Source organism: Passer montanus, unplaced genomic scaffold, assembly GCF_014805655.1.
Source record: "Passer montanus isolate IOZ18808 unplaced genomic scaffold, ASM1480565v1 scaffold25, whole genome shotgun sequence".
NCBI classification, from domain to species: domain Eukaryota; kingdom Metazoa; phylum Chordata; class Aves; order Passeriformes; family Passeridae; genus Passer; species Passer montanus.
The window spans coordinates 6811093-6832193 of record NW_024367149.1 but is presented as its reverse complement, the minus strand read 5'-3'; the positions used below and the strand labels follow the sequence as shown (position 1 = coordinate 6832193).

The 21101-nt window shown below is 40.2% G+C and overlaps 1 protein-coding gene across 5 annotated transcripts in view; it reads left to right on the top strand.

The window, feature by feature from the left end:
- Positions 1-21101, top strand: part of TTC39A (tetratricopeptide repeat domain 39A) — a 42962-nt gene that overhangs the window by 4766 nt on the left and 17095 nt on the right. For 3 of the 5 annotated variants that reach the window (XM_039711378.1, XM_039711376.1, XM_039711380.1), the window contains exons 1-8: positions 2837-3291; positions 5387-5491; positions 12265-12396; positions 13036-13112; positions 13592-13659; positions 16122-16186; positions 17552-17651; positions 18534-18599. In XM_039711378.1, coding sequence (XP_039567312.1) covers positions 3254-3291; positions 5387-5491; positions 12265-12396; positions 13036-13112; positions 13592-13659; positions 16122-16186; positions 17552-17651; positions 18534-18599 — 651 coding nt within the window. In that variant the 5' untranslated portion in view covers positions 2837-3253. Of the gene's footprint in view, positions 1-2836; positions 3292-5385; positions 5492-12264; positions 12397-13035; positions 13113-13591; positions 13660-16121; positions 16187-17551; positions 17652-18533; positions 18600-21101 lie in introns of those variants that run through there. The other 2 variants (XM_039711377.1, XM_039711379.1) reach the window with 2 other exon arrangements.

Sequence of the window (21101 nt, the reverse complement as noted above, 5' to 3'; positions counted from 1 at the left end):
TTTGTTCTTTTCATCCAAGATTATTTCTGATCTCATGTTGGTTTGGAAATGCTTGCAGAAGAAAAGAATTCTTCCCAAGTGTTGTGCTTTTTGTTCTCTTTGAATGTTCCGATTTTTTTCAGGCTGACAACTTGTAGTACAGTGTTGCTCAAAGAAGTCAACTATTTAGAAAAGTAGAAGTGGATTTAGGAATGACGTGGAGAACTGGAAAAGGCTAAAGGAAGTAACCCCAGGTGTACCCTGATAACTCCTAATGTCCCTGTGATTATCCAGCATTAGGAAAACAGAAAATGGTGTCATGGCAAGAATTTCCATATTTCTGTATCTTTTTGAAAACAGGCAGTGGGAAGGACATTCTGGTGCCAGTGATGGTACCCTGGGATGTGGACTGCTGAGCCTTTGCACGACAAAGGGCACAGGGAGGAGCACCTGGGGACACAGCAGGGGCTGAGGACCCCCAGACTTTTTCCTGTTTAGACTGTGAGGGGATAAAAACCCCAGGGGCTCCTTTGTTCAGAGTCCCTCCTCGGAGGCACTGGCTCAAGCTGTTATTTTGTTACTGCACCAAGATGAAATAATTTTAAGGATTGTGACATCTGAGACTCTGTTAGGGGAAACTTGAGGTCGAGCCTGTCTCACTGTGAGTGTGGGATGTGCAGCTTTGGTCCCAGCTCAGGTGATTGGAGTGTGACTGCCAGTGGCTCCTGGATGGTCAGACTGGGAAGTTTCCTTAACACTGGAACTGAGGCCTTTCAAATGTGCTTTGGGAGGCTCCTCACATCTGTAAATGATTGAAGTGTTAGCACTGGTGAAGCTTAAATGGTGTTTGATTCTTTGTATTTTATTCTCCTCCTCCAAATGAAGTTATCCATGCACACAACCACAGCTGACTTATGCAGATAAGGTAGATTTGGCAGAGAAATGCATCTATATTTTAGGATATGACTGATTTAACTTGCTTTTAGTGTTTCACAGTACTGAAGGAGCTCTTTAATTACTATTAAAAGCATTACTACAAAGACACAAACCTCAGACTTAGCCTCAGTAATTATCAGAACTTTTCAAAGAAAGGTGAGTATTTTAGCATTTTGCACAGTATAAGGTTCAAGATGCTTTTTTTATTGAAGAAATCTACAAAAGCCAGTGACAAATCACAAAGCTTATGCACTGCAAACTCGTAGTAAGAAACCAGTCAACATCATGCACACAATGAAGTAAAATTATGCATAAATATGGTAACTCCCATGCTCAAAAATCATGTTTCTCTTTCCTTTTGACAATGGAAAATATAATTTTTTTAAAGATGCTTTACTCTTCATTAGTATTAGAGATTTTGGTTTTTGCTTATTTCTGCTTATTCATTTTATTTAATACTGCTGTTGACATAGAAGGGATCTGGTGCTTAAGTAAAAGGGGCATTGCCTGGGATATTCCAAGGAACTGTGTTTCCAGCTAGAGACAATGGGGATGCAGTGGAGTAAGGAGAGCAGTTCTTGCTGCAACTCCCAGGATATGCTGTGGTTGTGATTTGTGAAGCAACCCCACTCATGGTCCCTGGGGCAGAGAACAGCGATTTCATGAATAACAAAACCACAAGAAGAAACATATGACTGTCCTTGCAAAACCTGCTGCCCAAAAGCAAGAAAGGAAAGAACCTTGTAAAACCAGCAGGGAAATGGCCTAAATGTGGAAATATTTCAGATCTGAGTTTTTTACATTTGCTTTTTTTAGTTAAAAGAAACATGCGTATATGTGGGGAAGGAGAGGTTGCATACTGAGGTTGTCTGAGCATATAGTTGTTTCTAGAGCAGTGGTATTCAAATAAAAACCTGCCAAATCAACTCTTAAAGAACTTGGCAGAGACAGCCAGAGCCTTCACCATACAGGGCTGTTTGTACAATTCTCCATATTTGGAGAATACAGTATTAATTAGAAATTGTACAAACAGCTAGTGAGAATGATGAACAAGCTTTTGAGAGTAGCCTGTGATCCTGCCATGGAACCAGCCAGTTAATTTAAGTTGTAACCAGTAGTTATTCCCAACTAGGGGAAAAAAACCCCAGTAATGTCTTTTGTCTCCTGCTGTGGCCCAGGTACACAATGCTGTTAGGAACATGTAATGGAGTCATTATTGGGGCAGCCTGTGGATCTATTACAGATTTTTTTGTACCAAATGCAGCACAGGCTTTTCTATACAGGATGCCATAAAACCAGCAAGAGATTTAATCAGGTATGTTAATGGATTCAGAGTATCTTCCTGGAATTGTCCTTTGTTGGTTTATCATTTTTGGGTCTTCCTTCTGCAGTGTATGTCTTCATTATTGGTACTGCTTTGGGTAATCTAGCAAACAGATCATTTCTGCCATTAGATGCTCTTGGAGAAACTAATTTATGTAAGTAGATCATGGCTAATCAGCTTCCACAGTCCAGCTCTCGTAATGAGTGGAAGGACTGGTAATTCTGCTTGTAGTTGTGTACAGGGCTGCTACAGCTGATGTGCCAGCAAAGCAGTTCAGGGGAATTCACTGTTGCATTTTGGGCAAAATCAGCCAGATGCACTCACTCCACTGATTAAATTGTTAGTGGCAGCTTGCCTCATTTTCCATGGCATTAAAGAGAGATTGTTACAAAGAGCGTGTAAAGTCTCAGTTCCTCCCAAAGGTACAGGAACTAACAAGAAGCAGCAGTTTGGCTGCTGGATTGGAGCCTGTTTTGTGGAGAATCCTTGCTGGGAAGAAGCACTTGCTTGTGTCTCTCGCCTGCGTGGTTCTCACATTTGCAGCAATTACTGCCTGAGTGCCGCCTGTCAGCTGCTCTCGTTTGGCTCTCCGTTCTGGTTCGCAGCTTTCTGATGTGGGCCACTGCCACATGCAGTAATTCTTGTTGTTTCAGGTCTGCAATTACAAGGGTATTTGGCTTCTGCCTGGTCTGGACAGCAGAAAAGGTGGCTGATGCTGCAGCTCATTCCAGACAGGTCTGTAGCTCAGAGAATAGGAGGGGCTGGCGGCTGCCAGCCTACATTGGAGGTACCCAGCTGCACTTGGATCCAGTGGCACACGAGCCTGGTGTGGCACGGCCGGTTCCGAGTGGCTGGTTTGCAGGGAATTAGCGCTGCTCCTGCTCCCGTGTCCAATCGCGGCGTGGTGCCGCAGGCGGGCGCTGCCCTGCGCTCCCCCCGGCGCTGTCGCTCGCCGCCGGCTCAGGAGCACCGAGTGCTGCTGATGTTCGAGCCTGAGAGCCGAGTGCGCTTGCAATGACTATGTCAGAACACGCAGGACACTCGGCACAGGGGTGAGTAGCGGCACACAGCATTTCGCGTCTGGCTTAGAGGCAGCTCTGATCCTGCTGTTGGAGCAGGAGGGAATCTGCAGCCCACTGAAGCATGACTAATCAGTTTGCTAAAATGCTGAGCACCCTCGAGTTTAAAGTATTTCTGCCCTATTGTTAACAGTGGCAAGTGGTGGTTTGTAGCATTTATGTGAGGTGTGTATTTTGCCCAGGTCTTAAGCCCTTGACTTGGGAGCTGCATCCTGTGGCAGGTTTCCTTGGAGTGTGAGGGAAATGTGCCGCTTGTGTTGCTGCTGCTGCTGTGGGTAGCAGTGTGTATTGTTATTCCAGAAAAGATGCCAAGTAATTATAGTATCTTATTTCTGCTTTGAGCTTCAGCAGTGGTTTTATTCTTTGTCATCTTTCTGTTTCAAAGGAGCATTTTGGAAAGGTTTATTTGTATTGAATGGGGTAATTCTGCTGCATGACAAGAAGTGAAAAAAACCCAGGTAAAATGCTAGTAGTCTAAATATTTTAAAACAGGTGAAGATGTGCTTTATTCTTGTCAAATATGTTACTTGATTCAGGGACACAGATTTAAAACCAGGAAGGTAGGAGTTTTAATACAATAAGCAATAATTGACCAAGTTTTAATTATTAAGCAGGGCTCAGAATAGCTCAGAATAGGCAGACATGATATTGCATTTTGTATGAGGCGGATGCCAAAACTTGGTTAATCAATGCTTGCAAAGCACTCAGAGTGTCTTGGGTGCAAAAGGATTTGCAGTGTAGCTGAAGTTGTGATGACAAAGCCACTAGGAACAGCGTCACACAGTGTTTCTCTCAGATTTAAAGTCCTGGTTTTTGTATATATAATTATACTCTTTATTTCTTTGCAGTCATTATTTGTGAAACCAAAACCAAACCACTGCTGCAGTGAGTGGTTATTACTGATGCTATCTGCTTGTGCTGTGCTCCCCTGCCTTTTCTTTAAGATGTTATCAGGACATGCTTTCTGGTTTTCCTTTCAGCATTCTGTGTTGTGCTACTTTTTAAGGAGCTAACACAGTTTCTAAGTCACAAGATAGATCACATTAGTTAGAGCTGCTCAGAATCAGAAACATGGTGAGGATTTGTTTGTATTTTGTTGGAGGATGTTTTGTGCATGCTTGTATACAATATATTAGTGCAGTGTAGCTTTTTGATCATCAGATGCAGATGTTTCAATTGTCCTAACACTGGCTAGGTGACCTTAACTTCATTAGTACAAGGCTTTATTTTTTCTTTTGTGGATTTTTTTTTGTCCAGCAGTTCTGGTGGTGATGAACTTGGGCCAAACTAACTCAGCTGGTCTGTATTATCCTCTTGCCAGTAACCCTAAAGACCAGCTGAGAAGCCTTGTGACAGGTCAGGCTGACATCTGAATGTTGTAAAGGAGAAAACTACAGCCAGAGTAAGCCACTGAGAGTCTTCTGACTCTGAGTACCACAGTCATTTATTTTGAGTGCAGTGGCACTTCTTAGAGACACAGATGTTCCCATGAACATGCACAATGGGAAACTTTAACCCACCTGTGAGTTTGTAGTGGTTTGCTGTTCAGGCACCACTCTGAGCATGAGCTGGATGAAGGCAGATGTTCCAGCAGCAGTTGGTCGTATTCAGATGCAGGTTGACAATCATCCTTAAAGTGATAACATGATCATGATGTCACCAGCTGGAGTCTGGCAGCCTTACCATGAGATGTGCATTGTCACCCAGTGCCTCTGTGCTTCTGGTACCTGAGCTCATCAAATTGCTGTGCTCCCACATGGCAAATTCAGCATGTCCAGTCTGGTACCATAAGGTATGTGCAGTCTGGGTTTTTTTTATTTTTTCAGAAAATGAAACACTTCATTGCTTTTCACATGTTACTTGGTGAAAGCATAGTTAAAAAAAACCCTCAAAAACCCAAATCCACAAACATAATAGGGGTCACTTTCACTTTTTGCAATCACTAAAGATAAAATAGCAGGTTATGCAAGGGAATAAATCTGGAAGTGAGGAAGGAGGGTTCAAATGCAGCAGTAATGCACTGGTAGAAGGAGAACAGATGTGCTGAGCTTATTATCTCTTCTGGCAGGTCATCTACCTCAGACCTCAACGTGGCACTGCGTGAATGTATGGCAGCTCTGGATTTATTTCTTAACAACAAGTTCTCAGATGCTTTGGCTTCTCTACAGGCAAAGTAAGTTGATAAGACTTCCTACTTTTTCTCTGTTTATTTTTCTTTGCTTCACCATCTCTCAGGAGATTTTGACCAGACAGCTGGTTCCCTCTTAATAGTTGATAAATCTCTATGGTTTTGGTTCAGAAGGGAGGGGTAAGTTAATGTGTTAAGTTTTGGGGAAGACTGATAAGTGCTTTACACTTGTGTGAGTAAATAAAATCTTGTTATTTACTCACACAAGTGTAAAGCTCTAATCTGTCTTCTAAAATTATAGTATTGATGTCCTCAGCTGTAATGCAGTATGTGAGATTCTTTCTCCTGGAAGAGTAAAAACCATCTTCTGTCCCATTTTATTTTTGTCTTCTTTCCCATATTTTTCTGCACACTGTGAGAATCTGAATAATTATAGTTATGTCTTTAAATGAGCAACTGTCCATCACTTGAAGGTTTGAGAAACATTAGGTATGAACTCTTTCTTTGTTGTTGTAACCACTTGCAGAAACTTTCTCACAGCTTATTTTGCAATTCAGTATTGCGGTCACGCACTCTGTTTCCTAATTATGTTGCAGCCCAACTTGTAATGAGTGGCCCAGCTGCAAGCAGTGAGGGGTCATGAAATAGTTCCGAAAAATTGTTGTGTCTTTACAATGTCTGTGATCTGTCACACCCTGTCCTGAAGTTACCTGTGTTCTTTGTTTGTTGAAATCTGTGGTTAATTTAAATTTCTCCCCCACCCACCCAATTTGCTCCATTTATTTTTGAGCCACCAGCAAATTGCATCATGCTTTATTTCAGGACACTGGAATATGAAAGAATTAAAATTTATAGCGTGTATTTGATATACACCAGGGGTAACTGCAATGAATGCTACATATCTCCTTTGCTGAGGTATCAGCCTCATATTTGGTGCCAGAATCTGTAGTTTAGCCATGGAAGCACGCTCTGGGAAAGACATTAATGATAAATTGTAGCATCAGCTGTATAAATAATGCTGGGCTTATTCACAGCAAAGTTCTTTAGCGTTTATATATCATCAGAAGGTCTAATAAAAATGGTAAGAAGAATAACTGTATTTTCATTAAATCCTGACAGTAAAGCCCCTGTGCCCATCTGGGAAGGCTCACTCAGTGCTTAGCATAAAATAAGGGGATATTTTATTGCAGCAGGTTTCCAAAACACTGCAAAAGCTAGTGAGGCTATGGCTTGTTTTTTTCTGTAAATCCATTTTTCTTCTGTTGCATATGGTTTTCATTCAGCTTTTGTTGAGCTCTGCAGAACATATTTCATGAGCTGATTCTCTTTTTGTACCTGACTCTATTCCACACTGCAAAACCATTTTGAAACTAATTTTTCATGTTAGCCTGTTGTTATGAGAAGGCCCTTATTCCTGTTGCCTTTGGCAGTGAGGGAAATAGAGACTTATGATCTTTGTGAGTGCAGTGAAGAAACAGAATGCTGAATTTCCCCACAGATGAAATCCATTATGGACACACTCCATCTCTTTAGGAATGAGAAGAGTTGTAGAGTGGGCACATGTGGTAGTCCTGAGTACAGAGCCACCAGTTCCTCACTGTTCCCTTTTGGTGTGCTGAGATTTGAAATTAGTTTTCACAATCCGTGAACATACTATCAGTGTTTAGAGAAATGCTTCTCAATTTTTACATGCTTGTGGAAAATTTAACATCTTAAATTTTTGTGGCTTTAACGCTTCTGGTGTAGGAGATACCCTGCTCTGTGTTACAATAATGCAGATTCTCTGAATTACTCACATTTGACTTCCACAGTAAGTGTATTTTCAACTAATTTGTACCATGTGAAACTGACAGCAGATTTGGCACAATGTGTGAGGCTTAAAATCAGAAGAGCTTTCCTAGCAGCTTAAAAATAAATATCTGAGGATGGTGTCTAGACTTGTGTTGAGGTAAAGCTCTTTTTTTCCTGTTAGAAAAACAAATCCATTACAAAGAAAAACAAATCCATTATAAAAAGAGATCTAATTTCATAGAAAAAATACATGTGGTGGTTTTGCCTTATGTTATATAACTTTTCTTGTTTCCTGAACTACCTTTTAGCTTTTAAAGTCAGTTGTCATTATTATTAACAATCATTGTACAATAATGGGTTCTGATTATGTTGTGCTTTCTGCAGTAAGTTTGATTAAATTTATCTTTTATATGGAGTACTCACTGTATCTAAGAACTTTCAAGAAATGCCCAAAGTTCAGTCACTAAGCCAGCAGTTATTTTCAATATGTAATGTGTTAACTGTTAGCATGCATAACACTGAAACTGTCCAATCACTGGAGCAGGAAAAAAAATCTCATTTTCCTTCTCAGCCCTGAGACATGCAGTAAATCCATTAAATGCTGGCTGGATTTTAGCCCTCGTGTAATTGCAAATAGACAATAATAAATTAAGGGTTGATTCTGGTGAGATGTCCCTTTCCCTTCCCAAGACAAATGCTTAATATTTTAATAATTATCCTGAAGGAAAACATGGCATAATCACCTGATAGTTTGGTAATATCAGATCCATTGGGAGAATGGTAAATCAGATAAATTCCTGACAGAGTTATCTGGACCATTGGATGGGGTGCACCACATGTGTTGCTGATTGCAATATTAAAGGAATAATAAGACAATGATTTGTTCCAGGCAGTTGACTTTATTCTGAAAATAGACTCCAGAAAGCACTTGGTGTCGTTTGGTGGAATATTAATTCTAGAACGAGTGTGCTTTGAAAGCTTTCCCTGGGAGCTGATCTCCCAAAGATCAGGTGTGATTGTCAAATGGAGACTGGTGAAAGAATGGGGGGAAGCACACCCAGGTAGAGTGAAGCTCTAGACAGTGCTTTTATAAATATGTTGCCCAAAGCTTGGATTATCTATTTATTGTAAGGAATTTCATGAACAAGAGCAAAGTTGTTATTTCTAGGGAGTTTTTCTTTTTATACCTGAGGTGTGGAAGAACATAACTTTTATAGTCTTTGTAAATAAATTGATTGCAAGCAAAACCTAACACAATTGTTGGTTTCACTTCTTTGCTGGAAGAACTTAGCAGATTCTGAGCTTTGGAAAATGGCCTTTGTTAAAAAGGCTCAGGGATTCTCTTGCTGAAGCACAGCTTTTTGTCTTGGGCCATCCTGGTGGTTTGTGCTAGCAAGGGAGCTGTGGTGGGGGCTGACTGGAGAGGTCATTGCTGGTTGTTAACTTATTGATACTGGGGAGTCTTGCAGGAAAAGAGTTTTTATCAGAAAAGTTGGTTGATCAAATTGGAGCATTTCTGTGAAAGGCTGTGCCATGGGTCTAGTGGGTTGTTCAGACATTGGTGGAACCTGGGATCAAAGATGAGGAAAGCCTTCGGGCCCCTTGTGACCACATTCTCCTGATGCACGTTTGATTTGGGCATTGATCTTTCACTCTTGAGTCCTCCTGGATGAACAGACTATTGACTGGTCTGTGGAGTGTTTTTCTCACTCTGTGCTGTTGGATTTGTTTTAAGTGTTGGAAGCATTTTGGTACTAAATCAACATATGGATTTGAATCTGTGGTTTCTGTAACTTAGGAATGCATGTCCTGTCTGCTGGATTACTTTAAAGGATCTGCAGAAAAGATTTGGAGCACTATTTTTCACAAGAGATTACTATCCCTGGGTTAATTCTGAGGTCAAACCAAGCTAAAATGTTTGATTTTCATACTTCATCTGGAAAGCTGTGACTGTTCTCACTTAAGCACTTGTTTTAGAGCAGGAATAAAAGTGTTCTCCAGAAGCTCCAAGAAAGGGCAGTGCTGCGAGATGACAATGATTGCACCATAGTTGGAGAAGAGGCATGTGGCAGAACTCCATAACTGCCTAAAGATATTACTTATAATCCTCTTATTCAGTCATGTGATACCAACTACTGGGATAAGTCATTAATCACAATATTAGTTGCATTCATCTCATACAGGCTTGTTAACTCCAACAATGTCCTGAGGAAATTGCTGCTGAGGAATCAAAAGAAGAAAAGTAAAAAGATAGTAAGTTTCATTCTGTATCCATCCATATGAAACTCAGGCCTTAAAACTCCTGGGAATATGCCAGGATGTCGCTTGCAACTTTAATTGAATGGTTAATAGAAATAGCATAGATAAATTGCATTCTGCCTGAAATAAAAAGAACAAATTTGAATGTTGCTAAATATCAGTTGGCTAATGCTAGACATTAATTATTATCCCCTTTAAATATTAGAAGTAAAATAGATGAAACCATTGATTAGGAAAGGGGTGGTTTAGTTTCAGAAACAAATTATTGGAGAGGGAAATCCCTCTTCACCACATGTATGTGAAAAGTACCAATTTTCCTTTTAGTGCAGTGAATTTAATATTTATCTGCTTTGCTTTAGAAAGCAAATTTCTGTAATTTTGAAAGGGTGGTATTTCAGTCACTTCCCTGTGCTTTGAATTTGAGCCTCTGGAAGGGTTTTAGTTTAGTAAATACAAGATGAAGTGTGTTTTTCTGTGCACAGTGAGGCTGATGAATAATCTAATGAACAGAAACACTTCATCAGGCTGGCATTTTAGTGTGTTCATTCTTTTCTACTTTACATTATCAGTCTACTGAAAGAATCATGATTTATGAGGCCAAGAAAGAGCTGTCCTAACTCCACTGGATTTTAAAGCAATTTCTCCATTATCTATCTGTTCTTCTGAGCTTGCAAATGAGATGGATGGTAGCATAGTCTGGGGCTTATAGCACTTATGGCACCAGGATATTTCCCAAAACAGCTTTTCTGCTGGATTGGTTTAGATGGTGAGGTAAAGTAGGAATTGAGGACAGCCACAGAGCACAGACTGCAGTGAAGTTTAAAGATGTGCACTGCAAATTCCTTCAGTACAGCCATCCTGCTCTGTGCCCTGTGTGTTGGAAAAAGCAGCCCTTTGTCATCAGTGTGAGGGTTGGGAAGCACCAGGCCCAAGCCACCACAGTGAATTATTGGATCAGTGATTAATGTGGGATGATCTGAAATTATCCATTAAATTTTCTTTCATTTCAGTCCAGATACCACAACTTAGGGAGACAAGTGTATTTCTGGGGTGAGAAATTAAATCGATTGAGGTGTCTTTAAAGTCTGGCTTTTCTCCTTAAAAAAACCCTACAGAATAAGAGGAGATGAGATTGGAAGGCACCTCAGAAAGTCATGTACTCAAGGAGGGCCATTTTGAATGACTCCAAGGATACAGACTCTGCAACTTTTCTGGATGACATGTGCCACTGCACGGTCACCCTGATGGTACAAAAGTGTTTCCTGATGTTGAGCCAGAGCCTCCTGTGCTTCATGTTGTGCCCATTGCCTCTGATCCTGTCCCTGGGCACCAGTGAAAAGAGCCTGGCTCTGTCCTCTTTGCTTCTTCCCCTCAGGTATTTCTATATATTATAGGAGCCCCCTGAGCTTTCTCTTTTCCAGCCAGAACAGCTCCAGCTCTCTTGGCCTTGCCTCATAGGAGAGATGTTCCAGTCCCTTAATCATCCCCACCACCCTGCTCTTGAGGGTGTCCATGCACTGAGGAGCCCAGAGCTGGGCACAGCACTCCAGGTGGGGCCTTACCAGTGCTGTGCAGAGGGGAAGGAGCTCCTCTCTCATCCTGCTGGCAGCAACACTCCTCTTAATGCAGCCCCATCTTATCAAGAGTACGTTGTTGGCACACCACTTTCTCCTTGAAAGAAAAAGAAAATGAAGAAACACCTGAAGCAAACACATTGAGAACAGGTGTGCTGAGGGTGGAGATTTTGAAAGGATATCCTTGTTTGATGGCAAGTATTTTTGAATATTCCCTGCCATACAGAGCTATCTGATCTGTTCTAGAGTGTAAACAATTGAAATATCAACTGTTGTTCCTTAACAATATTTGTCTTAAGTTGTGCTATTTGTCAGGGTGGATTAGCAAGGTCTACAGAGAGTTTCTATGTGAGGAATTTATCTGAGCTTGCCCTTCAACATATTTCTCAAGTCGTCCTTATTAGACCTCTGTGCCTGAAGATATTTTGATTCACTTGCAGAGAATTACGCCAGACACAGGTGAATGTTCTAAATGTGTGCAGTATACAAACCCTCTTTGCTGTTGGAGGAAAGGTGCCAGCAATAGGAATTAATTGTTTTCCTTGCACTAATGCCAAAGTTTTTTACTTTCTGCCAACGTGGCACTGTCTGAAACCCTACAGAATAATATTTAAGTTGAACAGATTGAGATGGAGGGTTGGCATCTCAAGGGGAGAGGAGAAAAAAGCTGTAGTTTTTGATACAGACTCTAATGCTTCTGATGAGAAGACTTGTTTCAAGGAGGTTCTATTTTGGCCATAGTAATAGTATTGTGTTCCTTATCTCCTTGAGCCTGTACTGAGTAATTGTCCAAAATTAGAAGAATATCAGCTGGATTTGTGTTATATGTTGGAGCATTCATTAGACAATAAACTCCCCCCCACCAAAATAAGTCCCACCATGATTGTCTCATTTCTGAATAGTGAGCCATGTGGTTAATTCCTGTGCTTTGTTTGTTAAATATTTATCCTCCACTCAGAACTATTGCATTTTAGGAGAGTATGTAGAACTCTAGACATGATTTCTTGTACAAATCTCAGTCTACTCTTTCTTGATTATTTTGTGTGTCCTTTGTGTTTGATTTCTAGCTCATTTAGACCTTGTTCCCATGAGGCTGATATATTTCTAGAATTGGATTTGTATCTGCTTTTTAAAAGCAATAATACAGTCAAGCCAGCTGTGCTTTGCAGAACTAAAGTTCTTGTTTTCTTGCAGAACTAAAGACAGCATGTATCATGCCCTGACCTATGCCACCATACTGGAGATGCAAGCTATGATGACATTTGATCCTCAGGACATACTGAATGCAGGGAACACGATGAAGGAAGCTCAAGCCACCTGTCAAAGGTAAGACTGGAGCAATTCTATCAGTAAATAGTTCCTTCTTGAGAAAGTTTTGAAAGACTACTGGATACAAAATGAAACGTAATCTTAGAAAAATCACAGGAAAACTGAGGTTGGAAGGGCATCAAGAGGTCATCTAGCCCAGCCTCCTGCTCAGAGGAAGATCACAGCACATAAATGAGAGTGTTCAGCAGTGTAGTCTTGAAAACTTCAGTTTACCACAATTTTCTTGTCAATTAGAATTTGTCCTACCTGTGGTCCTGGTTCTGCAGTGTTTGGAAGTTGTTTGCAATGTTCAAACACTGCAGAATGTTCCCATGGGTGATGGTTGTACTGCAGTTGTCTGAGTCAACTTTTGCACCCACATTCACCCATACACACAAAAAATAAATCAAAATGCCCCCATATCCCCTCTTCTTCATCATGATAGATTTCTGTGCACAAAGGGTAAGAGACAGATCCCAGAAGACCTCGTTGGCTAAGTTCTCTGTGGACTGTGCTGAAGTTTGTGTGTGTGGTGAGATAACAGGGGGCTGGTGAGCACTGGGGGCACGTTAGAGACTGTGTGGGAGGCTGGCTGAAAGATATGGCTCTCTGTTGTTGGTGCTCCTTCTTCAGAATGACCAAACTGACTTTTTGCAGATTTAGGAAGAAATCTACTGTAGCTGATTCTATCAACAACCTTGTGCATAGGCAAAGCCTTGAACACTTCACTGAAGGTAACATCTTTTACATGGGCAATGTTTTCCTTTTTTATTTATGCAGTTTGAATCCTGTAGAATTGTTCACTCAGTATATGAATTCAATGACAAAATCACTGATCTGGATTTGCTGGACCAAATGTCAATGTTTTGGCCATTTCTGTGTAACCAGTGCAAAATCACTGGTCTTGTCGTTTTCTGACTCAGCACTCACAAAAATCACTGGATAAAGAAATGTCTAGAAAGAAATGTCTATAAAGGTTCTAGATCCGGGAATTCATGGAAAGCACCAGAAAAATTTCTGCAAAGTCTCTGTAAGTGTGTGTCATTTCTGTTTAGAGTTACATCAATAGTCTAGAACTGAAACAATACAGCAAATTTGGAAAATATTTTTCTCAGTTTGAGCTCTGTGATCTTATTCCTACATTAATGGGCTAAGTGTTTTTAAATTACTTTCTGACTGATTGATTTTTTTTCTTCTCTCTGTGTGATGTTAGAGGAAATCCATGCAGAAATTTGTTATGCTGAATGTTTACTTCAGAGAGCAGCACTCACATTCCTCCAGGTATGGATTCCTGCATGGCTCTTGGGGGGAAAAATACCATGCAGGTTTATTTTCCTAAATGGACTGATAGAAGACTATAGTTTGACCTAATGATCTTTCAGCTGGATCAAGTCTGGATTTTATCCTATCTGATGGGATATTACAATGTTTAGTTTTCCCTCGTGGTTACTAAAAAATACTTATCTCAACACACATAGTGCTGAGTGCCCATATCTTTCCCCACTGCCTTTTGGATGTTTGAAATGTTAACAAGCACCAATTTCCAAATGACATATTGGGATATCAGATTTAAAAATACTTATCTCAACACACATAGTGCTGAGTGCCCTATGATACCTTTCCCCACTCCCTTTTGGATGTGTGAAATGTTAACTGCAGCAAGCACCAATTTCCAAATGACACGTTGGGATATTTAATAAACAATAAAAATGAGATGGTCATTGAAGCTGTGCTGGAATACAAGCTAGACTTTTGTTTGAGTCTGGCTGGTGTTTGCTTTCCTAAGACTTCTTTCTCACTGGTTTCTTCTTGAACAGCAATTATGGTCTGCATAGCTATTAGGCTCCACACATGCTTTCTCCTTAACAGTGCTGTCTGCCTTTAACAAAGGGGACCTGTCCCTCTTTGGATTTTATCTGTCTGTCCTAATGAAGCTTGATTTGTTTGATGGAACAACATTAGCAGTACTTGCTAGGGCTCCAGCATGCAATTTTAATTGTTAGTCACAGTTGAAATAACTGATTTTTCTTCTTGATTTGGCTGTACTTGTTTATGAATGTGGGCCTCTTCATCTACCAAGGGGATAATAAAAGCCACAGTCAGAAAAAGGCTGCTGCTTCTTGGCTCAAGGATGCTGATAGGAAATGGAATGCAGGTGGTGGTTTTATAGTGTTTGGGAGTTGCCAGGTGGGCTGTGATTTATGTTGCTTACAGTTTATGAACCATGTAACCTTTTTCAGCCATCTGCTGAGTCCCTCTGCTAGAAACTATTGCTTCATAGCAACACCCATAATCAGGGGAGCTTCTAGTAGTTTCTAGAGTGCAGATGATGGACTTTGAAATGACCAAGGTGTAGCTATCTGTTTCCATTCTCCTTTGGGATGAGTAGCCAGTTTGGGTGAGATCTGAAACTGTGGAAGACTTCTGAGAACTTCTCTGCTATGCCTATAGAAAAGGAGCATTTTAAAGCTCTGTCTCTTGGTTTTAAGCAGTATTTTTCACAGATATCTGTTTATGAAAATGTTTATAGAAACGTGAGATTTAAGATTACAAAACCAATTTATTGTCCTCTTTTGCAAAAGTCTCTTTCCTTCCTGTTGTCTTCTGTGTTTAATTTTTCATGAACACATGAACCAGTTTGAAAAATTAAACAGAGGCACTTGGTTTCAACAGCTACTGAAGTGGGTTAGTTTTGATGCTTAGTAAAAATGACCAAAATTTTATGTGTTGAAAACACATAAAATGTAGTCCCAGCATTTTTCAAGGGCTGAAAAATTCTCACACTGTCTATCCCTGTTGTTGGTATCATTCTGCATGTAAACATTTTAAAGCCATATTCCTTCCTTGTTCCACTTTCCATTCAAAGGAAAATATAACTGAATCTTTACACATGGCTGTAAAGGTTCATTTATGTTTTCCCCCCCACAATATGCAGTACTTAGTTAGTACATCTCATTAATCTAAACCATGCTGTTTTCTCCACAATGCCCTCTTATGATTTTTCTTGTGATGGTATCTTCTGTTAAAACACATGGAGAGTCTCTGAGTTAAAGTAACAGCAGACATCAAAACAAACCAGAATGACTGATTATATAGGTAAGGCAAGAAAGTGCCTCCAAAAAGTTATGAAGCTAAAGACCCTCTAACTAATGGTCACCTAGATACTTTAATGTAATTTATCAGTTTGTTATGGCTTATCATGTAACATGTTATCTTACTAGTATGGATCTCATGTATATATATGAATATTCAAACCAGAAAGAGCATATCCTGCATAATTTTAATGACCCTGCTTCACTCTTGGGATATGCAACTGTATTCTGCAGACTCTTGAGGACAGGCAGCTTACTTGTGAACATTTCCTGGCCCAGCACCAGATATATCCTGACTACACTCAAGTACACATGAGAGAAAGCTGTTTTTTGAGAGAGGCATAAATGCATGTACCTTGCCATAAATGCATTAGCTGAGTCCCTGTGTTCATTAATGCAAATTCAGATGGTTCAAAGGTGACAAGGGCTAAACTGATCACAGAAAGCATTAAAATAAAATGCCTGTGTCTAAGCAGAGTAAAAAAGTATTTTAATATAGAAAGGAAATCCTAAATCCATATATTATATCTTACAGGCTTATATTGTCTGTGTCATGCTGGTTATGTTGCAGGTGTGTATTCATCTTCAGAAGACAAAAGCCCTTTATAATGCTTACAAATTCATACTGCTAATGTGTTTCCATTCCAACAGGATGAGAATATGGTCAGCTTCATAAAAGGGGGCATCAAAGTCCGAAACAGTTACCAAACCTACAGGTGAGTCAGAGGGATGATGTCATTAGGTGCACTATATCAGTAAAAAGTGCTGCTGGTGAAATTAGATAATTCACAAATTCATTGCTGTTGTGTTTATTGAGTCTTTATTATGGGCCTCACGTCTACAGATTTTCTCAGCCTAAGCAGATTCTTCCTTTGCATAACAAAGGACATTAACATCATGGTTGGTTTGGATTGTGGAGGCAGTGGACCCTGGCTCTGTTAACTCCCAAGGTTTTTCTATTTAAAGTACTATATCCTTGAAATTATGTCCAAAAAATAACTGTTCTAAATGATGCACTGTTCATTGTGTCTGCAAAGCAGAATTTGCAGGTCTTGTAGGCTTTATGAAATGGCATTTCTTTGTAGTACCAGCTGCAGCTTTTTGGAGCATTTAATAACAGTAGCCGGAGCACAGTAAAAAGTGAAGGCTAAATATGCATCATATTTTATTTATTTGAGAAATATAAATTTTGATTCAGAGTGGGCACAAAATGTCTTGTGTGCAGCAGACACAAAACAGCATCAAGTCCAGGTTCTCCAGAAGTCTGCTGGAAGGGAGAGATATGACAGTGTCCATGTTAGTGTGGATTGAACGTGGCTCTAAATGCAGGTCCAGAAGAATGCACTTACGGGGAATAGTGCTGAGTCTGTTGGCAACAACCAATCAATAACGTGACAGCCTGAACACAAATACATGCTTCCATTAAAACAATGTTTTTCCTCTCCTAATAATTAACAAAATAAACTAAAACAGTAGTGTAAAAGCCACATAGCTATAGAAAAGCCTGGAGGCAAATTGATTTCAAACTGAGCTGGATTATGTGGGGAATAAAGGGACACTACAGAGCTGAGACTTATAAAAGTTAGAAAAATGAGTGAAAGTAATTTCTGATGCATCTGCCCATTTTGGAATATTTATTGCAGTTGTCTTTTCCTATATAAAACAAAATATTCTTTTGAACATGCAGTTAATCCAGGGATTAGTGACACTCAAATTTGCTAATTTAAATTTAAGTCTCGTGTGCTGCTCCATCATCTCTTTTTTTGCAGTGGCAAAGTTTTGGTGATGCTCCCAAAAGCCATTCTTGAAACATTTTCAGTCTGAAATGTGGTTGGATATTGACTGTGTCTGATTGACAGGAATTCTTCTCCAGGATTCCATGGTTTTAAATTGATAATTAATGTGACAGAAAGGATTTGTTGATAAATCCAACAAAATGTAGATGTTGTTCTCTTGAGTGAGATGACAAATTGGCCTTTTTTTAAACTACTCTGTAGTTCAAGGTAATAGAGTTTTTCTTCCTGAATTATAATTAATCATGATATTTACTGTCACTGTAACAGAATCTTGTGCATTTCCAGGGAGTTGGACAGTCTCATACAGTCCCCACATTATGTCAAAGGAGAGAACCATCTTCATTTTGAGGGAGGTGTAAAACTTGGAGTTGGAGCATTTAATCTGGTATGTACCAACACTCTCATCCTGAGCTGCTGCCCTGCTACCTCCTGAAAATCACCCTAACTTGAATTCTTGAGAAGTTCCACTGGCATCATACTGATCATGTGTTAAAATTAGGTGTGTGCTCTGACAGTGCAGGATCCCAGTGTCTGGTCTGAGCACATCAGACAATAACACTCAGAAATAAAGAGATTGCTGCCCACAACGTGGTGTGAGCACCCAGAGAAGCCTTGCCCAGGAGCACCAGTTGCCTCTGCAAGTCAAATTCCACTTACTCTTTACCTGACACTGGGAAAGCTACCAGGATCTAGGCTGTTAGCAGGGCACTTGGAAGGGGTGGGGTACATGAATGAAGTTTGGGGTGCTGCTCCAGCCACCATTGGCTGTTGTTGCTTGTGTTCTGGCCAAAAAGCAGGTGAGCAAAAGGGGCAGGATGGTTCCTGGGAGGGGACTGACACAGACATGGTGAGGGGTGATGGGCTGCAGAAAGTGCCTGGAGCATCCTTTTGCTTTCATTGCTTTGCATGAGTCTGGAACATGCCTAAATATCAGAATTGCTGCACAAGGAACAAATATGGACCATGTGGTATGAACCCAGCATTTCTGAAACATCCAAGAAGTGCTGGAGTTACTAAGCATATGCTGTGTAAACACATTTCTGTGTAGGGCATCCTGGAAACACAAGGTGCCTAAATTAAACATATTTCTGTTTAAATTGTATGTAAAATACAGCAGGTGTATACATTTTCCCTGAAAAATGTCATATAGAGATGATTTTAGTAATTTTATTTATGATTTCTTGTGCTTGGAAAAATTGTAGAAGGGTATTGGTAGCCGAAAGGCAGGAAGTCTGTTACTGCATAAATCTTACATTTTTCTCTGTAGACATTGTCCATGTTTCCTGCACGGATTCTGAGATTACTGGAGTTTGTTGGATTTTCTGGGAATAAGGTAAATGTGAACTAAATGTTATTAGTACGTTCCCCTCACTCTTAAATTAAAAAACAGAGGCGGGAGTTTCTCTCTTCTCCCCCACATGAGTATAACCCTCTGGTATCACACATGTGCACTGTGGCACTGTTGCTTTCATGCAGCTCAGTTTTGCTTTATATTTTTTCCTGAATTATTGCACTTCAGAGGTTGTAATACCATTGTTCAGTGTTGAAACCATTGTGAAACATGGTAGAGGCAATGGCTAATACAGGGATGTCAACATATTTAGGTTTTTAGTTACTGGTCTTTTGATGTAGGCTTGGGCTCAGAAATCTGTAGCCAAAAGTGTATTCCTGGCCTTTAATATATTTATATAGCTTCCTTGGTAGTTACTGTCATTATGGGGTCTGAATGTTCCTGACAGGTTCTTGCATGACAGGGAAAAATAAAAATCTGTTTCATTTCTGCTTTAATAGCAGCTGGAAATTTGAGTGTGGCACCTAAATTCTCCTGCCTAAGGGAGTAGGTGCTTTTTTACCTGTAAAGTAACCAGTCTGACTTAAGTTGTTTGAGCAAGATGTTTAAGGAAGGAAGTTCAGTAATGGAGCACCAAAAAACTCACTCTTTTATAATACTTTCTATTTACGAAACAAATTTTAAGGAGAAAAGTGTCTTTTTTATAATCAGAGCTGAAGCCTTACATGGCAGATGAATGACTGTCATCACCATTTTATTGGTTTACAGGAAGGATCTTATATGTGAAAATAAAATGTCTTATTTAAAAGCAAGGAACAGAGTGTGGATTACAATTTAGAGATTTCCAGGAGCTGACCAAGAGCTATTTCACAGCAGTAAAGGCAAAAATCAAATAGTTCTACCTGTCAGTTTCAACAACAGAGCATTTAAAGCAAAACATTCTCTTAGAAATGTAAAGGCAATTCACCTACCAGCAGATTTCTGAGAATACTTTGGTGAATGCTCATCTTACTCCTGCAGATAGAAACTGTCCCTCAGTTGAGTTTTCATTTGGCCCTGGGATTTCTTGCACGGCTGTGAGTGGGCTGATATTTGTGTTGATGAGTCAGCTCCTATTACAGTTCCTTAATAACTCACTGAAGCATGACTAAGATTACCATAAATTTGAGCAAAACCCCTGTTGTTTGCACACCATACAAAGGAGCATTTTAAACATGTTAGTCAAAGTTCATTGATCAACAATGAATTTATTTGTTGAAAAATTTATTTTAACATCCTAAAAAAGTCTTTCTGCATATAACATTTGTGAGTCAGGTGCCTGAAGCCAAAAGCAAAATTGCAATTACATGTGCAGTCCTTTCCACTGGTGGTTTTCCAAAGTTTCCAACGAGACAGTAGGCAGGAGGGTGAAAGAAACAGGGTTTGCACACCATACAAAGGAGCATTTTAAACATGTTAGTCAAAGTTCATTGATGAACAATTAATTTATTTGTTGAAAATTTTAACACCCTAAAAAAGCCTTTTGGCACATAACATTTTTGAGTTAGGTGCCTAAAGCCAAAAGCAAAATTGCAATTACATGTGCAGTCCTTTCCAGTGGTGGTTTTCCAAAGTTTCCAACAAGACAGTACGCAGGAGTCTAGAAGGTGAAAGAAACAGTGACAGAGGAGGAGAGGAAAGTTTGTTCATCTGTGCTGCACTTGTCCAGGAGATTTTCCTACACCTGTGTTTGATACTGCAGTCTTTTCCTTTAAATGCTTACTCTGAGTATCAGATTGTGCAGCACAGTCATGGTTAGTGCCTTGAGCTGTTTGTAGATTACCTGGGAGAGCTGTAATGCACTGCAGGACAGCTTGATTTTGGTGTTGGTCATGTATTTATTGAAACTGGATATAAATTTGTATTGTGTGATCCTCCACGATACCAACCTGTCTCAAAGCCAGCACATTTACCCCTGGGGACTCTACTCTGAGTCATGTCATGGGGAGCAGCAAATGAGGACATGCCCAAAGCTCCAGCACTTCCTAAGCCATTTGCAGGCACTGTGGACATCATTATCAACTTAACAGCAGTCTGGAGTCTCAAAATAGTAGGTGGGATAAGATCAAGAAAATATAAAAAGTAGCTTGAGGCCATGTTTGTTCCCTTCCAGTCCAAGATGTGCCAGCTGTGCCCTTCGCGCTGTTGAAGCTCCTTTCCCTTGCATCATTAGTGAAATCATTAGCTTGTTTGTGTTTAGTAGCACAAGCCCCACATTTGGGCTGTGAAGTTGAGTGCAGTTTTGCCCAGTTTTGAGAGAAAAGCCTGGTGGGCAGAGGCGTGTGAGGCACCCTGTGCTGGGGAGCACAGCAGCCTCACTGGGCAGCAGGTGGAGCGTTTGTCCCGGGTATTTAACCGTGACTAACCTGTGACGTGAGAGCAGGAGGCTCCTTGCACTGTCTTCCTGGAAGCCTGAACCCTCCCCACTGCCTCCTCTGCCAGGTCTCAGGCTAATATTTACTCCTGTGCTTATTTTATAGGTGATTACAAAAGCTGTGCTGCTAA